Genomic DNA, 27803 nt, shown 5'->3' with positions numbered 1-27803 from the left:
GTCGTTTGAAATAAGAGCGTTACTATTCGCCAACAAACTGTCCACAGTTTGGCGAAAAAATATGTATACTTACCACTTAAGTTTTTTCTTAAAAATGAAATAAATAAAATAAATAATTAAATGGCGGCAGCTCGGCTATGTTAATGTGACTCTTAAGATGTAAACGTGTTAGTGATCTAATATTTTCATTATCACCGAATTATCACCTTAGAATTTCGCGGTACAAGATAAACTAAAATTTGACCACAGATTCGTGGTCGTGGTATCATAAGGAAAATTATAGGGAATCACCGGACTCAGATTCACGGGGCACATATTCAAAACTTCAACTTAATACAGACTCTATTCTCTTGCTGGTAAGCATTGGAATCGCTTGTGTTGTATTTATGCATAAAAACTATTGATAATCAGCTGGACACGATAGTAGTTTCAATAAAACATTACTACATCGTTCTAGGAGTGCATTATACGGTTAAAGTTGAAAGTGGCAACATGAAGTTGGAGTCTATTTTGGAGCATATAAATCAGAACCTTCTGAACATACAGTATGCGGTGCGGGGTCCTATTGTGGCGAGGGCCGCGCAAATCGAAAAGGAACTTGAAAAGGTAGGTGCATTGGGCATAAAAAAACATTTAGGAGATTTTTAGCCATTTAATTATTTCTATGATTCCCAGTAGTTACCACCAAACCGAGTTGGTGGTAACTAATGGGATTTTTTATCCCAGAAGTTACCAGTGGTAAAAGGTGGGAAAAAAATTCCCTTTAGTTACCACTGGTAACAACTTGGTGCTAACTAGTGGGAATAACCAAGGTGGCCATAGGAACTCTGTGATAAAACAACGCAACCTAATTGTGTTTGGGGTTTTTAGAATTGTTTCGATGAGTATTAGTATCCTGTGGAAAGTACAGTCAGCGATTAAAGCTTGTACCAAAAATATAATTTTTGCTAAAAACTTATTTTATATTTAGTTTGTTTTAGAATGGCGTTGTATTTGAGTAAAAAAGCTTGAAATCTATTGTGTATTAATACTCCCTATTAAAAGTCTATCTGACTTAAGGAAAGGAAAATAGACTGGCTTCTTAATTAATTTAAGTACAAAAAAAATGGAAGACTATGATTTGAGTTTGACTTGAATAGGTCGCGAGTTTAAGTCCCGAGAAAGTTATTAGTTTCCCTTTTTTCCGTTTTAACTTCTTCTTCCTGGCTGTATGTCCCAAATCATTTGGGGTCAGCCCTCCTTGTACGTTTACGCCACAATGTACGGTTTTGTATTGTCTCGGTATCTACTTCCACCAATTTCAAGTCCTTTTTAATGGTCGGATTCCAAGTCGCGGGAGGTCGGCGTGAACCTCATTTCCCTCCTGGATGGCCATTACACTTCTCGTCATGTGGTATTTTTCCCGTTTTAACAAAAAACTTCATTAATTGAAAAACTAGTTTCGTGGTAGCTACTCAATTGTATAATGTTTTCCTCTCCAACTCTCCAGCCCAGTTTACGTTACGACTAAAACTTAAGGTTGGCAAAATCAAAAACTTTTAAAATTCAGGACATTTTGGGGAGGACACTGTTATAGAAACTATTTTTATAAAATTTCCGTTGATTTCCCTTGGCACAATAAGTGAAACTTGTATACTTGACCACTTTCCGGGTGTCACCTAAACTGGGACAGTTCCGGAGAGAGTTCCAGATTTAGATGCCCTAGAGGCCTTTTCCGTTTCTTAGTTTTGGTTAAGTTTGCCGGTGGAAAGATATTTTAAAAATATCGCGGGACTATGGAATATATGTTTGGATCCAGGGACCTGATTGCCAATTTTTTAAAGTCGACACACTTTAAGACATTTTTTAAAATTGATTTATAAAGATTCTTTAATAAATAAATTAAATATACGTTTATTTCAGGGTTGGGGCCCATATAAAAAAAAAAAAAATTAGGGACTTATTAGTAGTATTAATAAATAGTTATTTGTTTTACAAGGGGGCAAAGTTGTTGATTTACCGCTCGAGCTAATATTGATACCTGAACAAGTGAAAGATTACAAATTTGAACCACAAGCGTAGTGAGTGGTTCGAGAAGTAGAATCTTGAGCGTTGCGAGGTTTCAAGGCAGGAGGGTTAAACAAACTTTGCCTCCGAATGAAACACAGAAATTTTCACTACACCAACGCGAGGAAAATACTAACTATGAAATGCCAAAAAACTCATACCAAATCAATCCAAATGAACGTAATAAAAAATTCTTCATTCAAAATCATCATTTAAAAGTTAATGCCACCAGCTAACATAAGGAAACAACTCAAAATTTGCATCTGATTACTTTGCCCCACATGTGGATAAAATGCAACTTTCTCATTAGTTTTTGAACAATCAAGAGGGCCTTTACCAGTTGGTGTGGTGAAAAAGTATATATCATATCATTTGTTTAAGAGTTTATAATTACTGAGACGCAAACTGGGCTCAGTTTAGGGTTCCGTAACTATAGGGCTGCTCTACGGCGGTTTTAAGGGTACCGTATTCGAAGAGTCACAAACGGAACCCTATAGGCTCGTCCGTCTGTCTGTCTATCTGTCTGTTTATTTACAGCCGGCTGTAAATAAAAAATCGTGATGAAATATATAGAAAATTGAATCTTAAATTAACCTTTAAAATGCAGAATACTTTGTACTATTGTACAAATCCAATAAGAATTCTCAGTGTTTTTATTTTAAATTCCATTCATTTCTCTTTTATCTCAGAAAATGCTCGTCATCTTATATTCACCCCACCTGACCCTAAGCGAATCGTTCGTTGAATTTCGTGCGAGCCCTTTTCAAATTCAAGCGCATTTACCCCGAATCCGAAAGGTACTTGAATTATAAAAATAAACGTATTGGAAAAACGTTTGTATGCATTAAGTCGTTGAATTTTTTTCATCGTCCTAGAGCCCAATTCAGATTAAGCCACTTTTTACGGTTTTGTATTTGTTTTGACACGATCTTGACGATCGGCTTGGGGATTGGTGGTGGTGCATCTCGCGCACAATTTTCATTTCGCACGCACCAACCGGCAGCGTTGTCGGCTTACGGTGATTGGTGCAGCACACTCATGTCAAAATGCATTATTATTATCGTGGGAAGGGCACGGAGGCTCCAAAAGGCACTCAGAAAACTTTTGAGGGAGACCATAGGTGACAATCGCGCGGTCGGCTTTCTCGCGCAAAGATTGGCCATTACAATCAAGCGTGGAAATTCCGCCTGCGTGGCGGGCATTTTGCCTAGGGGGAACTTTATTAGTTTTGTATGTCGTCCCATCACGGAACGACGATGTTCCGGACCTTTGGGGGCCGAAGCCTACACGTAGATACCCTTTTGATAGTTTTAATGAAATGTAAGGGGTAATTATTCGTTTTAATGTTAGTATTCAATTTCGTTTTTAATATCTTTAAGTATTAAGTTTTTATTTTCTTACTTGTAATTTATTTGTTTAAATAAATAGATTTCCATTGGAACCTTGGCTAGCCCCCCTGTTCTCTCTTTGACCATTGTAATTTGTGGGCCTTTATGAATGCCACGTCGACAAAGCAACTATCTATTGATTTCATTACTTGCTATATTGATTCATTAGTTCATTACTAATACCCATCGATTCTGTAATGTTCTGTACCTGTTAAACTTGCAAAACGTGCCAAACTAAGGGCCAACACACATACCCACGATACAACGTACCGTGGGTATGTGTGATGGCCCCGCGACACAACGCCGTAACGTTGCACGACGCCGCAACGTGTGAGACGACGTCGTATCGTGGGTATGTGTGTTGGCCCCGCGATACAACGCCGTAACGTTGCACGACCCCGCAACGTGAGACGACGTCGTATCGTGGGTATGTGTGTTGGCCTAAGTACCTACTTCTTTTTGACATTAAGGATGATTCACATTAGACCGGGCCGCAGCTCCCGGTAGAGTTGTGCCCGCTCTGTCTTTAAAAAGAGCGCCCCGATCTCGCCCAATCGGTCAAAGGAACTAGCTCGCTCTTTTAGTTCCTTTAGTTCAGGAGCAAATCTCGAGATCTGAAGGAAAGGAAGGAGCTAGCTAAATCGATGCGGTCCGTGGCTGCCGTTATCTTGTGTGCGAGAGAAACACCGCTATAGACTATTTATTACTAGGTACCGACGTACCGACTACTGAACTAAAGGACCGAGACCGATTCAGAGCGCTTAAGATGAACTAGTTCCTTTCGGTCCGTGGTGGGATTTCATTCCTTTTAGTTTTTCGGTCCCGACAGACTCAAGCCTAGCTCCCGGCGCTTCGTTTTCTATGGAAAGTGATCACCGATCAGCGGTCATAGAAAATGACGAGTCGGACGCCTTTAGGTGTCCGCAGGAACAGATAATATGCATTGGAGTCTCTGACTCCTGGCAGAATCTGCATGCCGATTTGATTATTTCCAATTTGAAACATGCGTTTGTTCGCCTATGAAAACCATATCAAATCGGTAAAACAGAATCGTATTAAAGGTAAAGGCACCCTTTCGGGACTTTTCTGTCCCTGCACCCCATTAAGGTAATGGTGTTTTTCGTTAATATGTTATAAGGTTTATTTTCTTAAGAGCTGGGAGTTTAATGTATGTTATTGTATACCTTTAAGAAAGTAAGTTTCTATTTAGTTCTAAGAGTTTTCTTAGAACTAAATAGAAACTTACTTTCTTAGAGATCAAATGGCATCCTTTCGAAACCTTGGTACTGCATCATTTTAAGTCCCAGTACTGGGCACAAGAATCCCTAAATAAGTGGGTTTAGGTTGTAGTCGTAGTCTTTGGAGATGCAAAGTAGATTGTTAATCAAGGGATGAAAGGCACCCGTCTCTGTCGAGGTGGTTTGGCACTCGAACGTAGCGAGAGCGCCAATAGTTCGAGGCTGAAATGATGCCTTTCACCCGAGTTAAACACTCTACTTTTCATTACACGGCTAAGTATAAACTTTAGTAGTATTTCTTGAGGGTACTTTTCAAGTAACAATTTAATAAAAATATCGTTGTTTATGGAACAAATCCATTTAAAACCAAAAATTTAATTGCTTATACTAAAAAAGAGAAAAAAACGTGCTTTGAAAGTACAGTGCTCTAGAGCAGAAACGAATCATTACCTGCACACTTTTTAGAAAAACAACGACCCACTTTCTGAGCATGAGAAATCGAAAGTTTATTAACACATTGAATGCCGGCAACCCGCTTGGCGGGTTCTGTATTTTTATAGTCGCTTTCCTCTACAAAGCGGGAAGACGCTGGGATCGGATAGCTACGAAAACTACGAAAGTATGAATACATTAGCAGTGAGTGATACAGTATTTGCTCGAAAGTATTATTTTTTAATACTACGTCGGTGGCAAACAAACATACGGGCCGCCTGATGGTAAGCAGTATCCGTAGCCTATGTATGCCTGCAATTCCAGAGGTTGTCGCCCTTGTTGAGCTCTGGCAACCATACTCACAGGAAGGCACACAACACTATGAGTCTATACTAAGACCCTATGGTCTAGTGTTATTTGGCTGCGGTTTTCTGTAAGGTGGAGGTACTTCCCCAGTTGGGCTCTGCTCTAGATCTGGAATGACATCCGCTGTGCTGTGCCCTACCACACTACGCTGGATGACATTCACAATGCCCATACCTCTCTTAAAAGTATTTGTAAAAGTTATCATAACTACCCGTAAAAGTCATAACCAAGACTATCTTTGATGCATTGTACAAGTTTATAATAGCAGTTATATTTAATACATTTTATACACCATGCCAATGAAGCAAAGCGTATTCAATAATTGCACTTGACCGTCGACTACGTTAGATTCTGTACCCCTAGTTTATAATGCCATAGCGTGATGTGACGTACGCGTTTGCGTTTAGTCTCATTGTGTGTGGGATTTTGAGTTGCCAAAACGTCCCGCTTGGCGCGCTGTTTCTAAATCCCACGTGACACGTCACGCTACCGAATACATTTACACTAGAGGTTCTTAGAAAAACTTTGTTAGTTTTTAAGTAAGGTCAAGGTCTTTTCTGTGGACAAACTATACATCCATAGCCTACATTATTATTACATTATAGATAGACATACTTATGATAGTTTCGTTTAATTACATTTTTGAAAAATGGACTTCAATGCCCAAATTTACAAGCTTTTATTGTTAGTGTGGGTCAAATTTTGGAAGCTCAATTTGACCCACTTCCCGATTTCTGATTGAGCTGAAATTTTGTATACATCATTATGTAAATGGGATGACAATGGAGCTGGATGGAGCTACATGGACTTACAGTCTGTGAGTAGGTACAATCACCATCAAATATATCCGCGCGGCCGAGGTTCTCAAAAATATTTGAACACGCACTCTAACGCCTACGCCTTGACAATAGAGGCGTGATCAGATATTTGTGAGCACTTTGGCCGCTCCGATATATCTGATGGCGACTGTACAATGGAACGCGCTTGCCTAGAAGAAATCGTTTTATTACTTATTAGCAATTCAGAGACACCAACCCTATCTGTCCGGAAATACGCATTAAAGAATAGTATGGTTAATTGTACGCAATTTATTTGAAACGCCTGATGGAATGCGACATGCAAAGTTTCATGATTTTGTTATTACTATCTCAAAAAGGTAAAGCGCTTATTTTTACATGTTCATGCGACCAGTTGATGTTCTTACCACCGCGATACAACTGGCTAACGATTTTTTAATTAACAATAGCATCTAAACTATAATCGGACAAAGTATCAAACGGAAGACGATGTCAATTTTTTTTACGTGTTCCGATGGCTGCCATTCCTCAACCCACCAACGGAGCGGCAGCTGACGATCACGATAGTTCATACGTTCGTACATAGCCGTCAACCACTATACGAGTTTTCGCCCGGTAGACGGTTGGTCATGGAAATCTGATCCTGGCTCGCGGTCTATACAAACAAGCATTCGAAATATTCATAATTACTATCTTCTTGTATGTACCCACAACCGCCATGTATTAAAAAGTCCTACATCCATATGAAACTCCATAATAAGATACGTCTATTTAGTTATAGAATAACAGAACCATGTGTAGAAACCGTATGTGATATTGGAAAATATTGAAATATTGTACTTTATTGCGTGATAATACGGCACGTAATTGTATGTATTTTCGATTGTAACATACGGTTGTTATGTGTAGAGCAGAGAAGTAGCATTATCTCGCGTGATGGGGCAGATAGCGAAAGAACTTGCGGCCATTCTGACGCTGGGAGGCAATAAAAACATATTTTTGACAATAACTAGCGAATGGGGCGGCTGCCTCATTGTTTTCGAATCAAGTACGAATAAATCACGTTGCATGGAGGAGGATAATTCCGTCCTTTTCTAGGACAAAATATTCTTGTATTCCTGTACATTCATGTTTAGGGTTTCGTAGTCATCTAGAAACCCTTATAGTTTCGCGGTTCGCCATGTCCGTCTGTCAGGCCGTCCGCGGCTTTGCTCCGTTATCATTAGTCTTAGAAAGCTGTAATTTGCCAGGGATACTTGAATTATGCAGAATGGTAAAACAAAAAGTTAAAAATGTTTTTGTTAGAGTACCTCCCACACAAAATGTAAAAATTGGGGATGTCGTAGATGGAGATAGAACGGGATTCTTCAAAAAAGCGGCTGTGACATAATCGGACAGACAGACGGACATGACGAATCTATAAGGGTTCCGTTTTTTGCCATTTGGCTACGGAACCCTAAAAAGGTCTTCGAAATTTTTTAAAGGATCGGCAATATATATATGGTTGCAGGCGCTCATAGGCTGCGATTATCGCTTTCCAGTTAAGCGACTCTGCGTATTTGATATGATATATAAAAATCAAGTTTTAAAAAAAAAATTTTTTTGATACAAACTTTTCTCGCTGGCTGTACTTTTCTTGTCACAAAGGCAACTAATACTCATCGAGAAAATTTGAAAAACTCCAAACACAATAAGGTTGCTTTGTTTCATCACAAAGTTCCTAAGGCCACCTCCTGTCTCCATCGTTAGATCAGCTCGATGGTACCATAATATTTGTATTGTCATCCGACTTACATCTGCATACTTCAGCTCAATCGGAAATCGGGAAGTGGGTCAAATTTAGTATCTAAGATTTGACCTACACTAACAAACATACACATGTACTAACAGGGCAAGTTAAATAAAAACTTGTAAAAAACAATAAATACGAAGAACCAAAAATAGTGGCCAACAAACCGAAGAAATTATCGACTTATCCTCCTGGGTAAGTGGGATTGCAAAAGATAATTTATTCCCACTAATAAAGATTTCTCACTTATAGAAGAACAACAAGGTTGAAACAGATAGCTCAACTTTACTCTGTATCTTTAGGTATTTAAATAAAAGTAAACAAACAATTTGTACATTTTCGGGTAGTTATAATATTTATTAGTTAACCAACCAAATACAAAACCGCCTGGATCTGTTACTGAACGACCTGACTTTAAACCTACATTATTTGATCATGTAATGTTTTCATCTACCCTCAACTGGCTTAAGGAGCCATTTGAGGGTAGATGTTGTTTACCTTTTTTTAAATATCTAAAGACACAGAGTTATAACTCAAGAAAAATGGCGTTAACTATTCAGGAAGTTGAATTATTGCAATGTTTTCACTGACCGCAGCGTCAGCGAAGACCTCCGTTTGAACTCGGGCATTTTGCTTTCGTGTCCGCATGTTCTACTCTACTGGTCGCAATTCTTAACCGATTCTCGTGAAATTTTGTAACCAGATTCTATGATTAAATAGTTTTTTTGGAAATCCAATTTTTGGATTTTTTGCAAAATGCTGAAATTTGCATAAAGAACTTAAAGTCAATAGCGTCTATTTTCCATTTTTTTAAGCTTAATGCGAGGTCTACAGCTCACAGATTAATATAGTTTTGTTTATTAACAAACAGATACACAGGAATCATAACAAATGATAACAATATGTTTATGATATATCGGAAAGTCACACTAATAATAGTGTGAGAGAAACGCCTAAATGACAATCGTATTCGTACATCGACATACGATACGCCTAACGAAAAGAAAAAATGTATCAGCATGACAGACAGTACGAAAAACTCACGTGACCACTTCCATACATTATTTAAGTTTGGCGTTTTTTATCAACGCTCGGATTAATTATCATGACCATTCTATCATATTTCTATACTCTCAGTACGATACATATAATATTATAGTAGGTCAAACCACTTTGTCAGTGGACATTCAGATTTTCTATGGGATGATAACCCTTCGCGCCAATTTTTTTTTAATTTGCCGCTTTTTGCGACTGACGTAAATGGCTTGACAGCGCTCCTAATTTTGGTGTTGTTTTTCACCATTGCAATACATTTTGTCTCAAAAGTGTCTCTTTCTGACTTATTTTAATCACCATCTTGCATTTTTAAATATTTGTTTTGCTTTATACACCTCGACCTAGTTCGATTTTACTTAATACCATCATAGACCACATACGAAAGTTTAAGTAGCCAGTAAACATTATCGAGTTGACTCATCTTCCCCGATATGCTGTGCTCCCCACGCTAGTGCGTAAGTTATGTTAGTTGTTGGCTATAAGGCAGATTTATTGCGCTGTTTGTGCACTCCCCACCCCTACGAGGGAGGGGGGGGGGGGTCACGTTCTACTGAATTATTACCGTAGGCGCAGGTCGCGACAGTTGGTTCAGTTTTTTAGTGTACCTTTTGCATTACATGTAACGTAATTTGTAATGTGTTATAAATAATAAATAAATAATATTATAGGACATTATTACACAAATTGACCAAGTCCCGCAGTAAGCTTAATAAGGCTTGTGTTGAGGGTACTTAGACAACGATATATATAATATATAAATATTTATAAATACTTAAATACATATAAAACACCCATGACTCAGGAACAAATATCCATGCTCATCACACGAATAAATGCCCTTACCAGGATTTGAACCCGGGACCATCAGCTTCGTAGGCAGGGTCACTACCCACTAGGCCAAACCGGTCGTCTAGTTATTGTTATTTATAATAACAATATACATAAGTAATGGATATATTATACAGAGGTAACTAGCTTAAATCTAGAATAGCCCCTTGAAGCATTGTACCAAGGATGCTGTCGGCATATCCTCGTTGTATCGCAATACTGATACATTGTGTGAGGAAGCCGCCAGCTCTTCGGTCACCAGTTACGTCAACCAGACGCTTCGCGATTTCTGCAAAAAACTCGTTCGCGCTGGGACCCCATGGAGCTAGAGTTTCAACGCCAAATGGTGGTACTGTCTTATACATATACTATTATTATTATTGTGGTTTTTGGGCCTTTGAGTGCCACGTCGACCAGGTAGTGATCTATTGTGACAGCCCTTTAAAGTTCATTACTGATGCCCGTTGAATCCAGGAAATTCCAGATTCTTTGGGCCGTAATGTTCTGTACCTCATAGGGTTGCAGTACGTGCCGCCCTAAGTGGGTACTTCTTTTTGACATTAGTGGTCCACAGGAGCAGAGAATGTGCATTGCAGTCTCCTCTGACTCATGGCAGAACCTGCATGTCGCGTCTTGTTTCTTCCCAATTTGAAACATGTGTTTGTTCAACTTACAGTGTCCAGTCAATATTCTGGTCACCGCGCAGGTTTTGTGTCTTTTGAGCTCTAAGAGCTCCTTAGCAAATTTGTTGTTGAACCCTTTGATTAGAGCTTTCGAGTGTTTTTGTCCTTTGACGAATTTCCACCAATCGATTGCTCTTGTTTTTTCTAAGTTGCTGAGCAGAGAATATGCATCCCGTTTTGTGATTCCATACATAATTATACTAACAGAGCAAGTTAAATAAAAAGCTTATTAATGGAAACCTTATAAAAAGTGTAGATTTTTAGCTGTAGGTAAATAACATATCATGATGTTATGCAGTTTTCTTCGATGACATTATATTACCTGACTTTGACCTGACATTGACCTTCATAAAGAACAAGCTAAAAATATTTTATGAGATAGAATTCGTTAACTTAATTAGCAAAACTAGAATTAGCTTCGAATTAACTTTGCCTTGACATTGCATTTGATACTAAAGGAAGTAGTTAAGAGTCCGCAGCAATCTCGGTTCTCCATACAAACGTAGTTACGCTTTCATTATTTTTTTGTTAGGATCACCAACAGAAGATTATTTTACATTATTGTCTACCTGTGGAAACTTGTAATTGGCTTACTGTTTTTATTTCGAAACCTATTTTGTTACATTAGCTGTAAGTTTTCCCAAGAAATAAAATAAAAAATAAAATAAAGATACAATTCACATACTAAAAGAGCACATTTATAATTGATCCCGCACTTAAGGACAATCACTGCATACATTATCAATCAATTATTATTATTCTCAATAAATGAAAATTAAATTAAAATTAAATTAAATTATTTAAGTTAAGATTCAGAATAAGAGCGTAATATAAATAAGTACAAATTATACTAATTAACAAAACACCTACTTAATACTAACAATAAAATTTTCACACAAAAGTATCTAAGTTAGCCGAGATAGCTGAGGTTGTCAACAGATAATAATTTGTTTTTAAATGAGGCTTCACTGTCGTGAAACACATCTAAAGAAGGGACATTATTAGCATGCTTGTTGTATACGAGCCAAGCGAGGCAAAGGAGAGTGAGCCAATAGGTTAGTTCGACTAAGACGCACATAGAGTAAGGCACAGCCTTATCTGATTAACCATATGCATGTAGTCAATCTTGTCGTTTAGAAGTTTGTACAAGAACATTAGGTCTAGCATAGTACGCCTACTACTAAGAGAAATTAGTTTAAATTGTTTAAGTCTAGCGTTATATGCTTGGCTGCCTGTTCCACAGCGATAAGCAAGATGTCTAGTAAACCTTTTTTTGCAATCGTTTAATCCTTTCAATATGTATTTTGTAAGTAGAATTCCAGACAACGCTACAGTATTCTAATTTACTCCTTACAAAACAATTAAAAAGGGTCACCATTGTTGAGAACATTCTTTAAACTCCCTAGCACATCTTAACACAAACCCTAGAGATTTAAAGGCAGCATTTATTGTCTTATCTATCTGACTCACAAAGCGTAGTCTGCTGTCCATTATGACGCCCAAATCTTTTATTTCATTGACCTCTTGCAAAGTTTCGTTAAAAATAATGTACTCTGATGGTATAGGGTTTCGTTTCCGACTAAATTTTATGTGGTAACATTTAGTGGGGTTAAGCAGCATTTTGTTAGTCTTACACCATATTACCAACACATCTACATCCTCTTGTAACAGATGGACGTCAGATTGATTTTTTACTACCCGGACCAATTTTAAAACATCCGCAATCAGCAAATATTATAAGACATTATTACACAAAATGACTAAGTCCCACAGTAAGCTCAATAAGGCTAGTGTAGAGGGTACTTAGACAACGATATATATAATATAATAACATTTATAAATACTTAAATACATAGGAAAACACCCATGACTCAGGAACAAATATCCATGCTCGTCACACGAATAAATGCCCTTACCAGGACTTGAACCCGGGACCATCGGCGTCGTAGGCAGGGTCACTATCCACTAGGCTAGACCGGTCGTCAAATTCAAAATTAAATTCATAGGTAATGTCGTTAATAAATATGTTAAAAAATAATGGTCCCAAATTAGACCCCTGTGGTATACCGGAGAGTGCAATATAATAGTCAGACTGAGTGCCTTCTATTGCCACAGTTGAACATAAGAAGGTAAGATTTTGAAGGAAGGTTTTGAAGGTAAGATTGCCACCAGTTAAGTAAACTACCTGCAATGCCAAAATTGTGCAATTTATGAATTAAGATTTTGTGATTAATCTTATCAAAAGCTTTAGAAAAGTCAATGTAAACCGCGTCTATTTGATAACCACCATCGACAGCCTCTGTAAGGCTGGTGACATAGCTAAAAAGATTTGTACAAGTCGATCGCTTGGGCATAAACCCACGTGATAGTGGAAGTTTTAAAACGACTAGCTAGATTGCTCTGAAACTTAGTACTTGCAATAGGATATCTATGCCTGTAATTAGTTTATGTAGCTTCAGATAGCGTAGTTAAAAAAATACAGCGAATTGAAATTTTTCATACAAAACTAATTACAGGCATAAATATACCTCATGGCATAGTATGTGCAAAGTTTCAATACAAACCAACATGTAGTTTTAAAATGAGAACGAGTCTCCGTTTGTATGGGAATGTGAAATGCGGCCGAGCTTGCTGCGTACTCTTAAATGCAGAAATGTATGGAGCACTATGCACTTGCACTATTGTCTCAGGCGACGTTGCTTGGCTCGATTGTTCCTTGGTAGGTATTTAGTTGATTTAATGCCCTCTTCTCTTAAGCTACCCCTAAAAAGGGAGAGGGAAAAGTCGGTTCTGGCGGTCCAGTTGGCGCTCTATTTCTACAGGTACCATTAGTATATATCAGTATATTAATTGTCTACGAGTATCAAGCAGAAACACCTAAATATATTTAGTATGGGCAAAGCGAATTTGAAATAGAGGTCAAAGAAAAGTTTGTAGCCGCAGTACATTTACTGCCATCTTCCGACACATGTTTAAAAATTTTAGAGCGTCATTCGACTTTGATCCGCATTCTTCCATTGATATGTGGTAAATTTGTTAAATATAAAAAAGTGGCGCCATCTTACCAGGCATAACCTAAAGGTTATTGCGCCATCGCTCGAAACGATGACGCCATACTAAAGTTGAAGAAGAAGTTGTAAATAGTTCCCTTACTATTTACAACTTAGTATATATGAACTAAACATATTATGTACAGAGAAATAAATTCTAGAACGGCATTTGACATTTTTAAACCTTTTATACGTTTATGTTGCAGTAAAAATAGTAAAATTATGTTATCTTCAAACTCTCAAAATAAGTAGTTTTTTTAATGATAAAAAAGGCAACCAAGCAGACGAATCGCCTGATGGTAAGCGATTACCATGGCCCATGGACACTTGCAAGACCATAGGGGTTGTAAGTGCGTTGTCGGCCTTTAAGATGGGAGTACATTCTTTCCTTGAAGGATTGAAGATCGTATCCGTTTGGAAATACCGCAGGCGACAGTTCATTCCACAATTTTCATATTACAACTCCTACTCTATATAAATCTATTCTCTGTTTCCAGGGCGTGAAGAAACCTTTCGATCGAGTAGTGCGCGCCAACATAGGAGACTGTCATGCGCTTGGCCAAGCCCCTTTCACCTTCATTCGTCAGGTCAGTAAAGGATTCTAAGCGTTCATTCGTCTTCTATTAGCACTGCTTTATTTGTTTATACCTCATCTAATTTCTAGCCTAGCCAGCGAGTCTTGTCACAATTAAAGAAATGAAATGACAGATTAAAATGTCTCATTGGCCAAGCTCTAGGGCTACCACCCGCTAGGAGTAGGAAGCCAGCCAGTCCATTCGGCAACATAATCCAGCAGTCTGTAGTTTTTATGAAAGCGATCTAATGAAAAGTACTGGCATATTAGAGCTCAACAAGGGTGCAGAGTGTTAGGGTCGGCAACGCGCATGTAACTCCTCCGAAGTTGCAGGCGTCCATAGGCACGGAGACTGCTTAGCATCAGGCAGGCCGTATGCTCGATTGCCAAAGACATAGTATTCAAAAAAATTACCTCGCGACCATGAGGGGTAACTAAGCCTAGGTAGTTTCCCCTTTGTGTTGGAAAGGGTCACAATATGACAGTCGTTTTCATAAAAACTAGTTGCTCGCCAATTTTTGTGATTACTTAACTAGGTTGCGGGGTGGACACCAGACTGCCCTTTTGACAAAGAATTTGAGACAATGCCTTAACCTTAACGAATGAATGTTTCCCATACAGGTGCAAGCGCTAGTCGCCTGTCCTCAGATGCTTTCCAGTCAAGATATTCCTGATGACGTGAAAGCAAGAGCCAGAGAACTGTTGGCTGATTGCACGTAAGTTAAAACTAATACCTAGGGATATATCGTGAAACTTGAAGACGCTTACCTACATTGAGGTGGTCGATCGTCCTACATTACCAAAACATGTCACATGTATCTAGTTTGAACCTTAAAACCACCACAATGCAGCCGCTTTTTAAACAACATTGTAAATCAACAACACATCTTTACTTATACGTAAAGATGTTTGTTAAATCTATTTGGCAGATGAGGCTGACGGACTAAAGGATGACTCATGATAGACCAGGCCGGGGTCGGGCCGGAGCATCAGACACGTCATTTTGTATGACGGCTAATCGGTGACCACGTGGTGCGTTCCATGGGAAACGAAGTGTCGGAAGCTCCGGCTCGGCCCCGGCCCGGTCTAGATTGCGGGACGTCGGTTCAGATTTTTCTGCCGGAGATCTGTCAAAAGACTTGTCCCTAATTCATGTTCATTCCACAGACAAATCTGCCATACAGATTTGACGGACAAAAGATAAGATACATAGGTATGTCTGGATCATTTGATTATTGAAGCATTTGAATAGGGTTGTTTCCATCTACAAATCTTAGGGCAGAATTGTATCCCAATAAATTCTTTTGGATTATAAGAACATGTTAAACTACTTTTAGGGGACCTGTAATGACCATATTTTTGTAAATATTGAATTTAAAATATCTTTTGGCACACGTCACGTGACCAAACTCGAAACGTCTTTGAAGATTCTGATGACGTCACAACTCTCGGATTGACACTGTTGACAGTTAGGCGATAAACAACAAATGACAAATGTCAGTTGACAGTTGGTATCTTCTACGTGTGTATGTAGTTATGTGTCAAACCGTAAACTGTGACGTCACACAATTTTCAAAGAGCGTTTTGGGCGTGAAAGCATCTGTCAAAATATATTTTGTCAATTTAACATATGAAAAGCCGTTTTTAGTATAAAAGTTGAATTTTAGGGCAACTTTTAGTTAATATATAACGTAATACAAGCGTTTCAAAAAATTGGAAACAACCCTATTGCCTCATTTTTTTGATAATGTAGGTGGACATCCTGTACTTCTATGTAAATTATATGTGACAGACATGATAATTTACTGCATCTTTACAAAACTAGGTCCACAAAGTATTTCGGAACAAACGTCTAAATGTGACGTTTTCAACGAAAAGGTACCACATTGTCGGTTGTCGATAAGGTCGATTACAAATTGAAGCTGTATGGAAATAGCGTCTTATTGTTGAGAATGGTGGCACAAATAATGATCTGTTGTTATGTTAATGGGTATATACCCATTCAGAGATTACAAATATCAAGTTGATTTCTTATTATGATACCTATGATGAAAGCTTGACACAATTTGCGGTGATTTTTGCTTGCGTTTATTGGTACAGTCGCCATCAGATATATCGGAGCGACCGAGGTGTTCAAAAATATATGAACACGCACTCTAATGCCTTAACACTATTGTCACAACTCTATAGGTGTGTTCAGATATTTGTGAACGCCCTGGCCGCTCAGATATATCTGATGGCGACTGTACATGCGAGATCCACTGCAAATTGTATAATAATTATCTTTAACTAATCACGTTAAGATTTTAAACGTCGAAATGGCATCCTCGTAATTCTCGCTCGAGTAATTTTGATGAATGTCATATTGTCTCAATTTATGTGTTTACAATAAAATCAGATCTTCCGCAAGACATTGCCTAAAGATATTTCTAATATAATTCCCTCTAAACGAATTTTGGCCGATGGCGTTTCCTGTTTCCTGTTTGAACATTGTGCGAAACACGTGCGTGCAAAAACGCAATTATAAACGCATTTGCGCAAAAAACGCGAAAAACTTGGAATACAAAAAGGATCACGCACTGCTAATCTCGCGCTGAACGATAATGTAATTAAGAACAATAAGAGCGCATCTGTTTTGGACGTAAACATATTAAAAACTATTAGAAATATGAACTGATTTTGGTAAGGCAGGTACAGTCAGCATCAAAAGTAGCGAATCAAACAAGGTGTCAAAAGTATCTACCATTCTATAACAGCAACAAAACGTGATGGTTAAAGGTATAGGTGGTTGGTAAAAGATATACTTGTGAACGTGAATTTTAGAGATTTATCTATATTTGGAAAAGTTATCCGAAATATCAGATACTTTTGGGGCGTTGTTTCATCCGCTGATGCTGACTGTACTTACTTAAATTCTTAAAGTAGCCAAACTTGATCGATTAGATGTTTCGTCCTTCACTAGTAGACTTCGAATTGATATTAAATTCTGCGGCGACAATATTTGAGCGGTCTGTAAAATTAGACTTAACGCAAACGCGTACGTCACGTTACGTTATCGAATAAATGTACACTAGGGGTTCTGAAAGTTTAAACTTGACACAATTCTAAGCTAGGTACTGTCACCGTCAGATATATCGGAGCGGCCACGGTGTTCACAAATATCTGAACAAGCACTTTAACGCCTTAACAATAGAGGCGTGTTCTGATATTTGTGACCGCCTTGGCCGCTCCGATATATCTGATGGCGACTGTACCTATCACAGACTAAAGAGGTCCTTAGGTTAGTTCGTCTTATTACGTAAAAAAGTATTTCAGCTAAGCATTTTAAGTTCCATTCTTAAGTTTTAAGTGGTTTTCAACAACTAAAAAACAGACTAAAAAGCGCTCCAAAGTAGACTATTCGTTTAATTTACCTGACTTAGTAATTTGCATTATTATTACCTCATACATATTTTGCCCGCGTACGAATTCTTTAATTTCAGCATGGCAACCTTACTCACCGACAGGAACACAACACTATGAGTAGGGTCTAGTGTTATTTGGCTGCTGTTTTCTGTAAGGTGGAGGTACTTCCCCAGTTGGGCTCTGCTCTAGATCTGGAATGACATCCACTGGCTGTGCCCTACCACACAAAGCGAGATGAAATTCACAGTGCCCATACCTCTCTTTTGGACGTAGTTTAAGGACGTACCCGGGTCCAGTTATATGGACGTCTAAACTATTTTCGTCTCCTTTAAACTGCTCTTTTACTTAAATAATTTTATTGTCTTCCAGGAACGGCTCAGTTGGTGCATATTCTCCATCCCAAGGCCTGCTAGTCGTTCGTCGGCGCGCAGCACAATATTTGTCAAATCGTGATGGAGTGCCAGCCTATCCTGAACAGATATACTTGGGTTCTGGTGCCAGTGATCTCATTAAAGCAGTATTGTCGTTGTTTGGTGGTGATGTGGATGGAAAGCCGTCAGGTGAGAGAATATACCCGTGTACTAAATACGTTAATAATTTAAACCATCTTAAATTGGAATAGAGTTGTATGTATTTCTTCTATTTCGTTTCATTTTGCAACAAAATAAATTAAACCATACTTCGTCACTATTAATTTCTAATTCAACTAACTTTTTTGTATGGAGGGTCTTAGGAAGATATTTTAATCTTTATTGCCGATCCTTGGTTATCATGTGAATTAATAATTCATTCATTCTTGATTCAAAATCGTTGTGACTCTTTTTATTCTTCTATGTATATTACTCAATTATATGAAAATACTATTATTTATTTAACAATGCTTAATTATCCCTATGATTTGTTTCTTTTATTATGTATCACTTATCAAGCTATTTATGCACTGGGGGCCTAACCAAGATGGCAATCGTTAATAGAAATAATGGCGTTCGTCTCTGTACGATTGGCTAGGCCCCAACGGCAAAAATCATACTATACTACTTAATATTGTATTTTCTTTCTAGCGGTAATGATCCCAATCCCCCAATACCCCGTATTCTCTGGGACCCTATCAGAGCTGGGCATCCAGCAAGCCCACTACTACCTTGACGAGTCCCACGGCTGGGCGTTGATGGCCGATGAGCTGGAACGAAGCTGGATGGAAGCTGGCAAGAGCAGTGCTGTTAGAGCGTTGGTTGTTATTAATCCTGGAAACCCCACTGGCCAGGTAAATAATATTGCCTAAAGATATAAAGAAAACTTCTTTCCAGCAGTAATGATTCCAATCCCCCAATACCCGTCCTCTCCGGGACCCTATCAGAGCTGGGCATCCAGCAAGCCCACTACTAACTTGACGAGTCCCATGGCTGGTCGTTGATGGCCGATGAGCTGGAACGCAGCTGGACTGAAGCTAACAATTGCAGTGCTGTTAGAGTGTTGGTTGTTATTAATCCTGGGAACCCCACTGGCCAGGTAAATAATATTGTGGAAGGACATGAATTTCGGCCTCCATTTATGCAATTAATCAAAGGCCTTATGATTGATGGAAAGTGACGAAAAAGACTACAGTCTGCCATTTACTAAAATTACGGCATAAGAGAAAATTAGCCTCAATTTTTAAGAGCTGGATCAATAATATGTTAAACTCCCAAGGTCGTTCCTTCCTTCCGTTGAGGATTCAACATATTTCCGATCCCAACTTTTATATACACAGTTGGTATGAGCGTAGTAAGGTAAATAAAAAAAAATGTTTATCCCAGGTGCTAACACGAGAAAACATGGAAGAAATCATCAGGTTCGCACATCGGCGGCGACTTTTCCTGTTAGCCGATGAAGTCTATCAGGAAAATATCGTCTCGAAGCCATTTTTGTCCTTCAAAAAGGTCAGTAGCAATAGGTAATACCTATTTGTCTAGAAAACCACAAAAATTAAAGGAAGCGTAGTATAAAATTTCTCCATACCTATAATAAATTTCGAAGATCTGTTCATGTATAAAGCCCGCAGTTCTAACAATTTCTGCTGGCATATCATGAAATACGAGTGCAAGTATTACGTAGTACGGATACGATGGTTGGTCTTGTTTTGACAGCGTGATAAAATGATGTCTGTCACTTTTAATCGCGCGGTGTTCAAAAGTGAAAGTTATTTTATCATATCATTTAAGCCATCCATAATACGCTTGCAGCTCTAATGATATACTTCAATTCATCATCATAAATTTAAGAGCTGCGCTCGTGTCGGTGAAGCAAACTGCAAGCATGTCTTTCGTTGGCCTCTTCCTTGACAGCCTTGTACGACACGACGTTTACTTTTTCCTTCACTTGATCTATGTAGACCCTACTTGGCTTTCCTCTATTTCTCCTTCGAGTGCCCCAACATGTTTCCTTTTCTATTTTTGATGGTTCTCAATAGGCACTGCTTTTCTTAATTTAATTTACTCTAATGATCATTTATCAGGTGATGCATGAAATGGGTGCTCCATACTCCTCAATGGAACTAGCCAGCTTCATAACAGCATCCAAGGGCTGGGCGGCGGAGTGCGGCGCCCGCGCCGGATTGGTGGAAATTCCAAGACTGACAGATATTGCGCGAAGAGCGTTTGAGGCGACGAGAGCTGTGGCGCAGTGTCCTAATTTGTTAGGGCAGTGTGTGCTTGACTGTGTTGTAAGTAATAAGAGAAAATGGGTTGACCTACTGTCCCCAATGAAGGACTATTCCATTTTGCGATGATGCCGTTTGGTCTATTTAGTAAAGGCATAGCAATAGGTATTTAGGTAGCGGACTTCCATAGATCAACAATGATTTTTGGAAGCTCGAATGCTGTCGTGTGCTCTTGATTTTATTGCAAGCTTCTAATTTTATGTTTATCAATTATCAGTCATTTAATTAAACACTCGGATGTCAACTGGGTGCATACTTTTGCAGCTCGGTGTAACTTGTTCTTTAAATGCAGATAACCTTAATTTATGTTTAACTTAATTCCAAAATCAGGAAATCGCAAGCGACTTTAGTCTCAATATTTCTGAAAAGCACTATAGTCTGAAATCGATGATAGACTGGAAGCTTCCATTTGTTAATCATAACGTATGCATTTTTTATCAGATGAAACCGCCAGCGCCCGGTGAGCCGTCCTACGAACAGTTCGCGCGCGAGCTCGCAACGGTTCGGCGAACGCTTTGCGAACGCACCGCTACTGCGTATCAGAAGCTCAACGCAATCCCTACATTCTCCTGTAATCCTATTGACGTAAGTATTCTTGACTGTGTGCATGGAATGAACTGATCAATAATTTAAAAGAAGAACCTGATCCAACTATTTTAATAGTAGCCTATATAATTTAAAGCAACAAAATGAAAAGTTTAGTATGGGTTAGCACATTGTTTCTGGTGAATTTTCAATACAATTTGAGACTCCGATGCCGTTAAAAAGATGTAATCATCTTTCGGTAGATGTCGCTTTACACCACCCCAAAGGCGTGTATACATAAGGGAAGGAATGGAAATGGTAGGCTTCCGTAGCTCAATTGGTTAAGAGCAAACGCATTTGCGGAGGTTGCGGGTTCAAGTCCTGCCCGGAAACGTAACTTTTCCATTTTTTCCTTTAATATAAAATTTGGAGTATCGCTCGCAGACGTATCTGCTTGTTAAAAAAACTACTTATTGCTTATTATGCTTAAAATAAAATCATATACTTATTACTTTTATTTACTTAGCAATTAAGTCCAAAATCTGCCATACAAACTGCCACTGCTGCAGCTGGCGGCCGGTGGGGAGCGCGCCGAATACTATTTTCTTTAGTCTCGAATAAATTCGGTAAAATAATCTAAAACATTGAATATTTATTTGTATTTTCCTCGTAATCGAAGTGAAACACAGAGTATATAAGTCGGGCATAAATGCCCCATTTTATCTTCGACCTATAACGGATCGAGGATAAATTGCTTTGGATAAAATGGGTGGCATGTCCTAGTTGTATGATGTACTATTTGACAAAAAACTCGTTTCTAGGCATCGATGTTCGCGTTTCCGAAGTTTTCGGTACCAGCGCGCGCGGCGGCATTGGCGCGAGCACATGGGACGACGCCTGATGAATTCTACTGCTTACGTCTACTCGAAGAAACAGGTATGAACATACGAGTATTGGGGCCGGTACAGACTCTTCCCCCGGACCGCCGATAGGTGTGGACGTGCTTCTATAACCTTACACAATTTTTATTAAATTAAATTAATTGAATTTCGCGACGAAACAATTCGGACCTAAAAATAGGAGCGCATACTACGGTAAGAGCTTCAACAAATCAACTAACTACTAGGAACTTCTGACCGCCTGGTACCTGTGAGTGTGCGCGAGAGCGTTATCGCTGACCCCGCCCCCGCTACGTGATTGGCTGCGCGTGCGCCGCGAAGCCCCGCCCGCTGACGTCATCCTCTAGCGCCCGCGCAAGTATATCGGCTAACCTCCTCGATCTTATTATCCCCTGGTACGATGCCTGGAGACTCGCCGCTCACAAAGACTCAATCGGAGTCCGATCTAGACTTACAAGGAGAACATGAAAAATCGACGTCACATACCAGTTACGTTACTACGCGATTCAAACGAAAACACACAGACGATTTTGGTTCTGAGATGGCTCAATTTAAGGAAGAGATGAGATCTATGATGGCATCCATGATGAAAGACCAACTTACAGAGATTCGTAAAAATTCGGACACACTCAAAGAGATTCAAGCAACGAATCGAAGTATAGAGAGTTCGCTCGAATATTTAACGGCGCAGAATACTGAGTTAAATAAAAAAATCGAGTGTCTTGAAAAGCAATCTGCAGAAGATAAAAAACAAATCATTATCCTGGAGGATAAGGTGGAGGAGGTCCTAAAAAATAGTCGTAAATCTAATTACGAAATTAAAAATGTCCCAAAAAATGGCCCGGAGACCAAATCGGACCTCGTCGAGCTTGTTTTGAACCTCTCAAAAACCATAGAATGTCCAATGACCCGGGCGGACATTAAGGACGTTTACAGGACCCGCGCGAAACCAAGCGGCTCCCAGGCCGCCCCCATTGTAGTTGAGACCTCCTCAACTATCATAAAAAATGACACCCTGAAGATGTGCAAAATGTACAATTCTAAACACTCTGAAAAATTGCGCGCCAAACACCTGGGACTCTGTACATCGAGGGAAACACCTATCTACGTCTCCGAGCAGTTGACTCCGAAGGCTGCCCGCCTTTACTTCCTGGCCCGCGAGCTAAAGCGACAGAAATTATACAACTTTTGCTGGACGGCGTATGGCAACGTTTATATTAGGAAGGATGAAAACTCGCCAATAATCCAGGTGACTAGTGACGCACAAGTTACGCAGCTTTTGAATCAAACTTGACTATATTATGTAAGTGAAATTAGTTTATACATTTATACTAGCATAAAAAATAACCCCTCTCATGTCCTGAAAGATTACACATTGTTTACCCTTTACATATATTTAATGATGTTACTTTATATTGCAAGTTCAATCACAACCTTACACACTAATATCGCGCAACTCCCCACACTCAATTTTTACTCATTCAATCCACACACACTCAACTTCAAACACAAACACAAACGTTACGCAACATCGATAAAGTTCCTAACTATCGGTCTACACACTATTTTATTCGTAATATCACCACAAATACTTTCATCTAACTATAATCACTGTTATTCAATATTACTTGCTATAATATATATATTAATCAACACTTCCCCTGTAAAGCTACCCCACGCATAGGTACTTAATCAACTTTAATTATGAATTGTAATCAAAATATTTTAAAAGAAATTGATGACACAGAGGTTGCGGTTTCTTTTCAATGTCACGTAAATGACCTAAAATCCCATGTGCCCTCGACGAATCTTAAACTAACGGTTGCTTCGCAAAATATCAGAAGCGTATATGGGAATTTTGATGATTTGGTACTTACCTTAACGGCCCTTGAAGTAGACCTTGATATTATAATACTTACAGAATGTCGCATATGTGCGTATAAGCCTATTCCCCATCTGGATAACTATATTTCTCAATCCACTATAAATAATCTAAACCAGAACGATGGAGTGGTAGCTTATGTTAAATCTCACTTAAATGCAAAAACTGAGGAAATTAAAATTGACCACTCAACTTGTATCCAAATTACTATACAAAACACTGTAATTCTTGGTATATATCGCTCACCCTCTAACCTAAACGCTCAACTTTTCATTAATTCGCTAAATAATCACCTTGAAACGCTAAAATCATTTAACAACATTATTATTACAGGAGATCTTAATATTAACCTCATTCCTCGAGACAGGGAACCAACTCACGAAAACCTAAATAGACAATACTACCTCAATATGTTATCCATACATGGTATCCTTCCCGGACACACCATACCTACACGACTAACAAACTGTCTAGACCACTTTATGTTAAAAATAGATACTCATAAAACCACCGCCCATATAGCTATCCTCAACACCTCTATAACTGACCATCTTACTATATTCTTAGCCCTAACGACTGATAAATTGACTGACTTTGCTCCTAGGAATATGGTAACTATCAATTACGAGAAAGCCATTAAAAATCTATTAGATAAAAACATTGAGCTTCTATTTTTAAGTAACGATCCTTATTACGTTGTACAGCAGCTGATTAGTAAAATGAAACAATCTCTGGATGAGAGCAAAACTACTAAGCCGATACCAAGAAACCAACGCGTTATCAAGCCATGGATCACCCCAGGCATCTTGCGATGTATTAAAAACCGAAATAAGTTACAACTAAAAGCTCGTAACGAACCACATAATGACATCCTGAAGGTAACGTTTAAACGATACCGCAACTTCTGCAATAACTTGTTAAAAAAGCTAAAACGCAAGTACGAAAGAGAACAATTGACTAGTGCAGCTAAAAACTCTAAAAATCTTTGGAAAACAATAAAAAAGATAACTAACTATAAGTCTACAAAAAATACGAATACAGAACTACTTAATATCAATCTATCCCCAACCGATTCTGTTACATCTGTAAACAACTTCTTCGCCGAGATCGGCAAAAAACTTGCGGAGGATATCAACAACACGAATAACTCAGCTGATAATCTGATATGTCTAGACCAGCCCCTGTCTATGACTTCATCCTTTGTCTTATTGGACACTGACCCTTACGAAGTGCTCGCCATCATCATGAGCCTAAAATCGGAAAGTGCTCCTGGTTGGGACAGCATACCCACTAAATTTCTCAAACTACTAAATAACAATGTTGCCCCTGTTATTAGTCACTTAGCTAATCTCTGTTTTAACACTGGTATCTTCCCCGGCCCACTTAAACAATCTATTGTCTCCCCTGTGTACAAGGGTGGAGAGAGAGACGACGTCAACAACTACAGGCCCATATCTGTACTCCCAGCTATTTCTAAAATAATTGAGAAGCTAATTAATAATAGATTAATAACATATTTAGAAAAATTTAACCTCATTTCTGACTTACAATTTGGCTTTAGGCGATCTAAATCGACAGAAGATGCGATTCTATCACTTACAAATTTAATTGTTGACAAATTAGAATCTGGAAAAAAATGTCTGGCTGTATTTCTTGATTTAAAGAAGGCTTTTGACACCGTCTCTCTCTCAACACTTGTACACAAGATGGAGCTTGTTGGCATCAGGGGAGTCCCCCTCAGTTTGCTGAGTGACTACCTACAGGGTCGCACTCAAAAAACCAAAGTGGGTAATTATGTAAGTAACGAAGTTACCATCACTTTTGGTGTCCCCCAGGGAAGTATTTTGGGACCCACATTATTTTTAATTTATATTAACGACTTGATTACCCAAAATATTAACCATGGTAGCATCCAGGCTTATGCTGATGATACTGTCATCGTCTTCGATGGGGACTCTTGGGAGGCGGTGTTCGAGAGTGCTAATGCAGGACTTAGCAAGATATCCTCCTGGTTGAAATCAAACCTTCTAACATTAAATGTCAATAAAACAAACTACGTATGTTTTTCTAGGTACAATAGCACGCAACCACAGATCAACTTAAACCTCAAAATACACACCTGTTCACGTACCAATAGTATATTATGTAACTGTAAGGATATTGAGAGGGTTAGTTCCACAAAATACCTTGGGGTCTTATTAGACCAGCGCCTCTCATGGCATCCACATATTGAGTTTGTGAACTGTAGGATAAGAAAGCTTGTATGGATATTTAAAATGCTAAGACATGTTGCCAACAAGACCCTTCTTGACCAACTTTACACAACACTAGCGGAATCCATCATGTCCTACTGCATTACTGTCTGGGGCGGCGCAACCAAATCCAAATTCTTGGAAGTGGAGAGGGGGCAACGATGTTTATTAAAAGTAATGTACTTCAGGCCATACAGGTTTCCCACAAATGAACTGTATCAGACTAGTGGCCTATTATCTATGCGAAGGCTGTATGTCCTCCGTACAATACTAAAATTACACCAAACGCTAAAATTCACTCCTACGCAGCCTTCAAGAAGAAGAATGAACATTGTTGCCCCACTCACAACATATAAATCCTTGTTTGCTAAAAGGCAGTACAAGACACAATCCGCTTACCTTTACAACAAATTAAATGTAAAAATTAATATATACGAACAGAGAATACATAATTGTAAAAAATCCGTAGTGGAATGGTTGAAAATACTTAGTTATGAAGACACTGAACTTCTACTTAATCTTGCCCTTAACTAATTTGTAAATCTATGCTAAATAAAACAAACTGTGTAATTCTGTATAATATTCTTTAATTAAGCAAGTACATAACATAAAATGAAATTGTAACATTAGTTAAACATTTACATGCACACACGCAGACACATACGCGCGCGCAAACACACACACACACACACACACACACACACACACACACACACACACACACACACACACACACACACACACAGACGCACCCAACTACAGGTTCCTATTTAGCCGTAAGGCTATTATTATTACTACAACTGCTCTGTCGTCGTAATGAGTACTTCTAGTTTTTAAGTTATAGATTATTAATCAGATAGTTACGATTGTTACAAACAACCATTGTTTATTATGGAGGAGCGGGACTTCCTGACACAGGTATTTCTTACCTACTAGGAAGACCCAACCTTGATGGTCACATGTGTACCCAACAGTTATGAAATAAAATCATTTTCATTTTCATTTTCATTTCATTTTCACAGACTGCAACTCGACTGCAACTTGTATGGGAACTGCATGCCGACTGCACTCCAACTGCAACGTCGACGTGCAGTTCCCATACAAGTTGCAGTCTAGTTGCAGTCCGTCTGTACCGGCCCTTACTATCACTTCATTTCATAACCCAGCAGATGGTAGAGGGTGGTCAAGATTCATACCCAATGAATTAATTGGAAATATTAGAACTATTATGATAATACCATTATATTTTGATTTAAAGAGAACTTCGCGTAGAAAAAAAAGAACACGCTACTTTATTGTATGGTCAATAAGGCCCTGTACATATTTATTTGTCACTTAATACGACACTTAATAATTTGAACTCGAGTATACGAGGGATAACTGAATTAGAAATTTTACCCACCTTTGTTTTTTTTTCTCACACATCCAATACTTTATCATAAGTTGGCATCACCGAATGGACCTTACGGAAGACCAGCGCTAGTTTTGTAGTCTATTTTTGCTCTTATTGTCTATAGGTACATGTTCATACATATTTTATGATCTTTATAAATGTTACAGGCGTCTGCGTAGTACCAGGCTCAGGATTCGGGCAAGCCGAAGGCACGCTGCACTTCCGTACGACCATCCTGCATCCTCGTGAGGAGTTTAACTACATGATGGAGCAGATCACCAACTTCCACGCCAGGTTCCTCAAGGAGTATGAGGGATAAGAGTGAGGGTTAAACATTGCGAATGGGAGTTCTGAATTATATGACCTTTAACAATATGTTCGACTTCACAGATTAAAATGCCATAATTTTATGGTATTTTAATCATCAGTAGTTCTTCCACTTCACCAGTGCTTACCGAGAGTATTGCACTACTATAAAAATAAAATATATATGTATATTTAA

General features: G+C 38.7%; 1 protein-coding gene across 1 annotated transcript; it reads left to right on the top strand.

The window, feature by feature from the left end:
- Window positions 1-173: 173 nt before the first annotated feature.
- LOC133523273 (alanine aminotransferase 1-like) lies at window positions 174-27803 on the top strand. The gene is made up of 10 exons (XM_061858764.1): window positions 174-606; window positions 14171-14260; window positions 14869-14963; window positions 18022-18212; window positions 18714-18916; window positions 19449-19571; window positions 20147-20353; window positions 20792-20935; window positions 21697-21811; window positions 27469-27803. The coding sequence occupies exons 1-10, from the start codon at window positions 493-495 to the stop codon at window positions 27618-27620; spliced, it is 1434 nt and encodes a 477-aa protein (XP_061714748.1). The 5' UTR covers window positions 174-492; the 3' UTR covers window positions 27621-27803.

Source organism: Cydia pomonella, chromosome 12, assembly GCF_033807575.1.
Source record: "Cydia pomonella isolate Wapato2018A chromosome 12, ilCydPomo1, whole genome shotgun sequence".
Classification (NCBI taxonomy): Eukaryota; Metazoa; Arthropoda; class Insecta; order Lepidoptera; family Tortricidae; genus Cydia; species Cydia pomonella.
The sequence above is the reverse complement of the archived record's forward strand: the minus strand, read 5'-3'. Positions and strand labels throughout refer to the sequence as shown.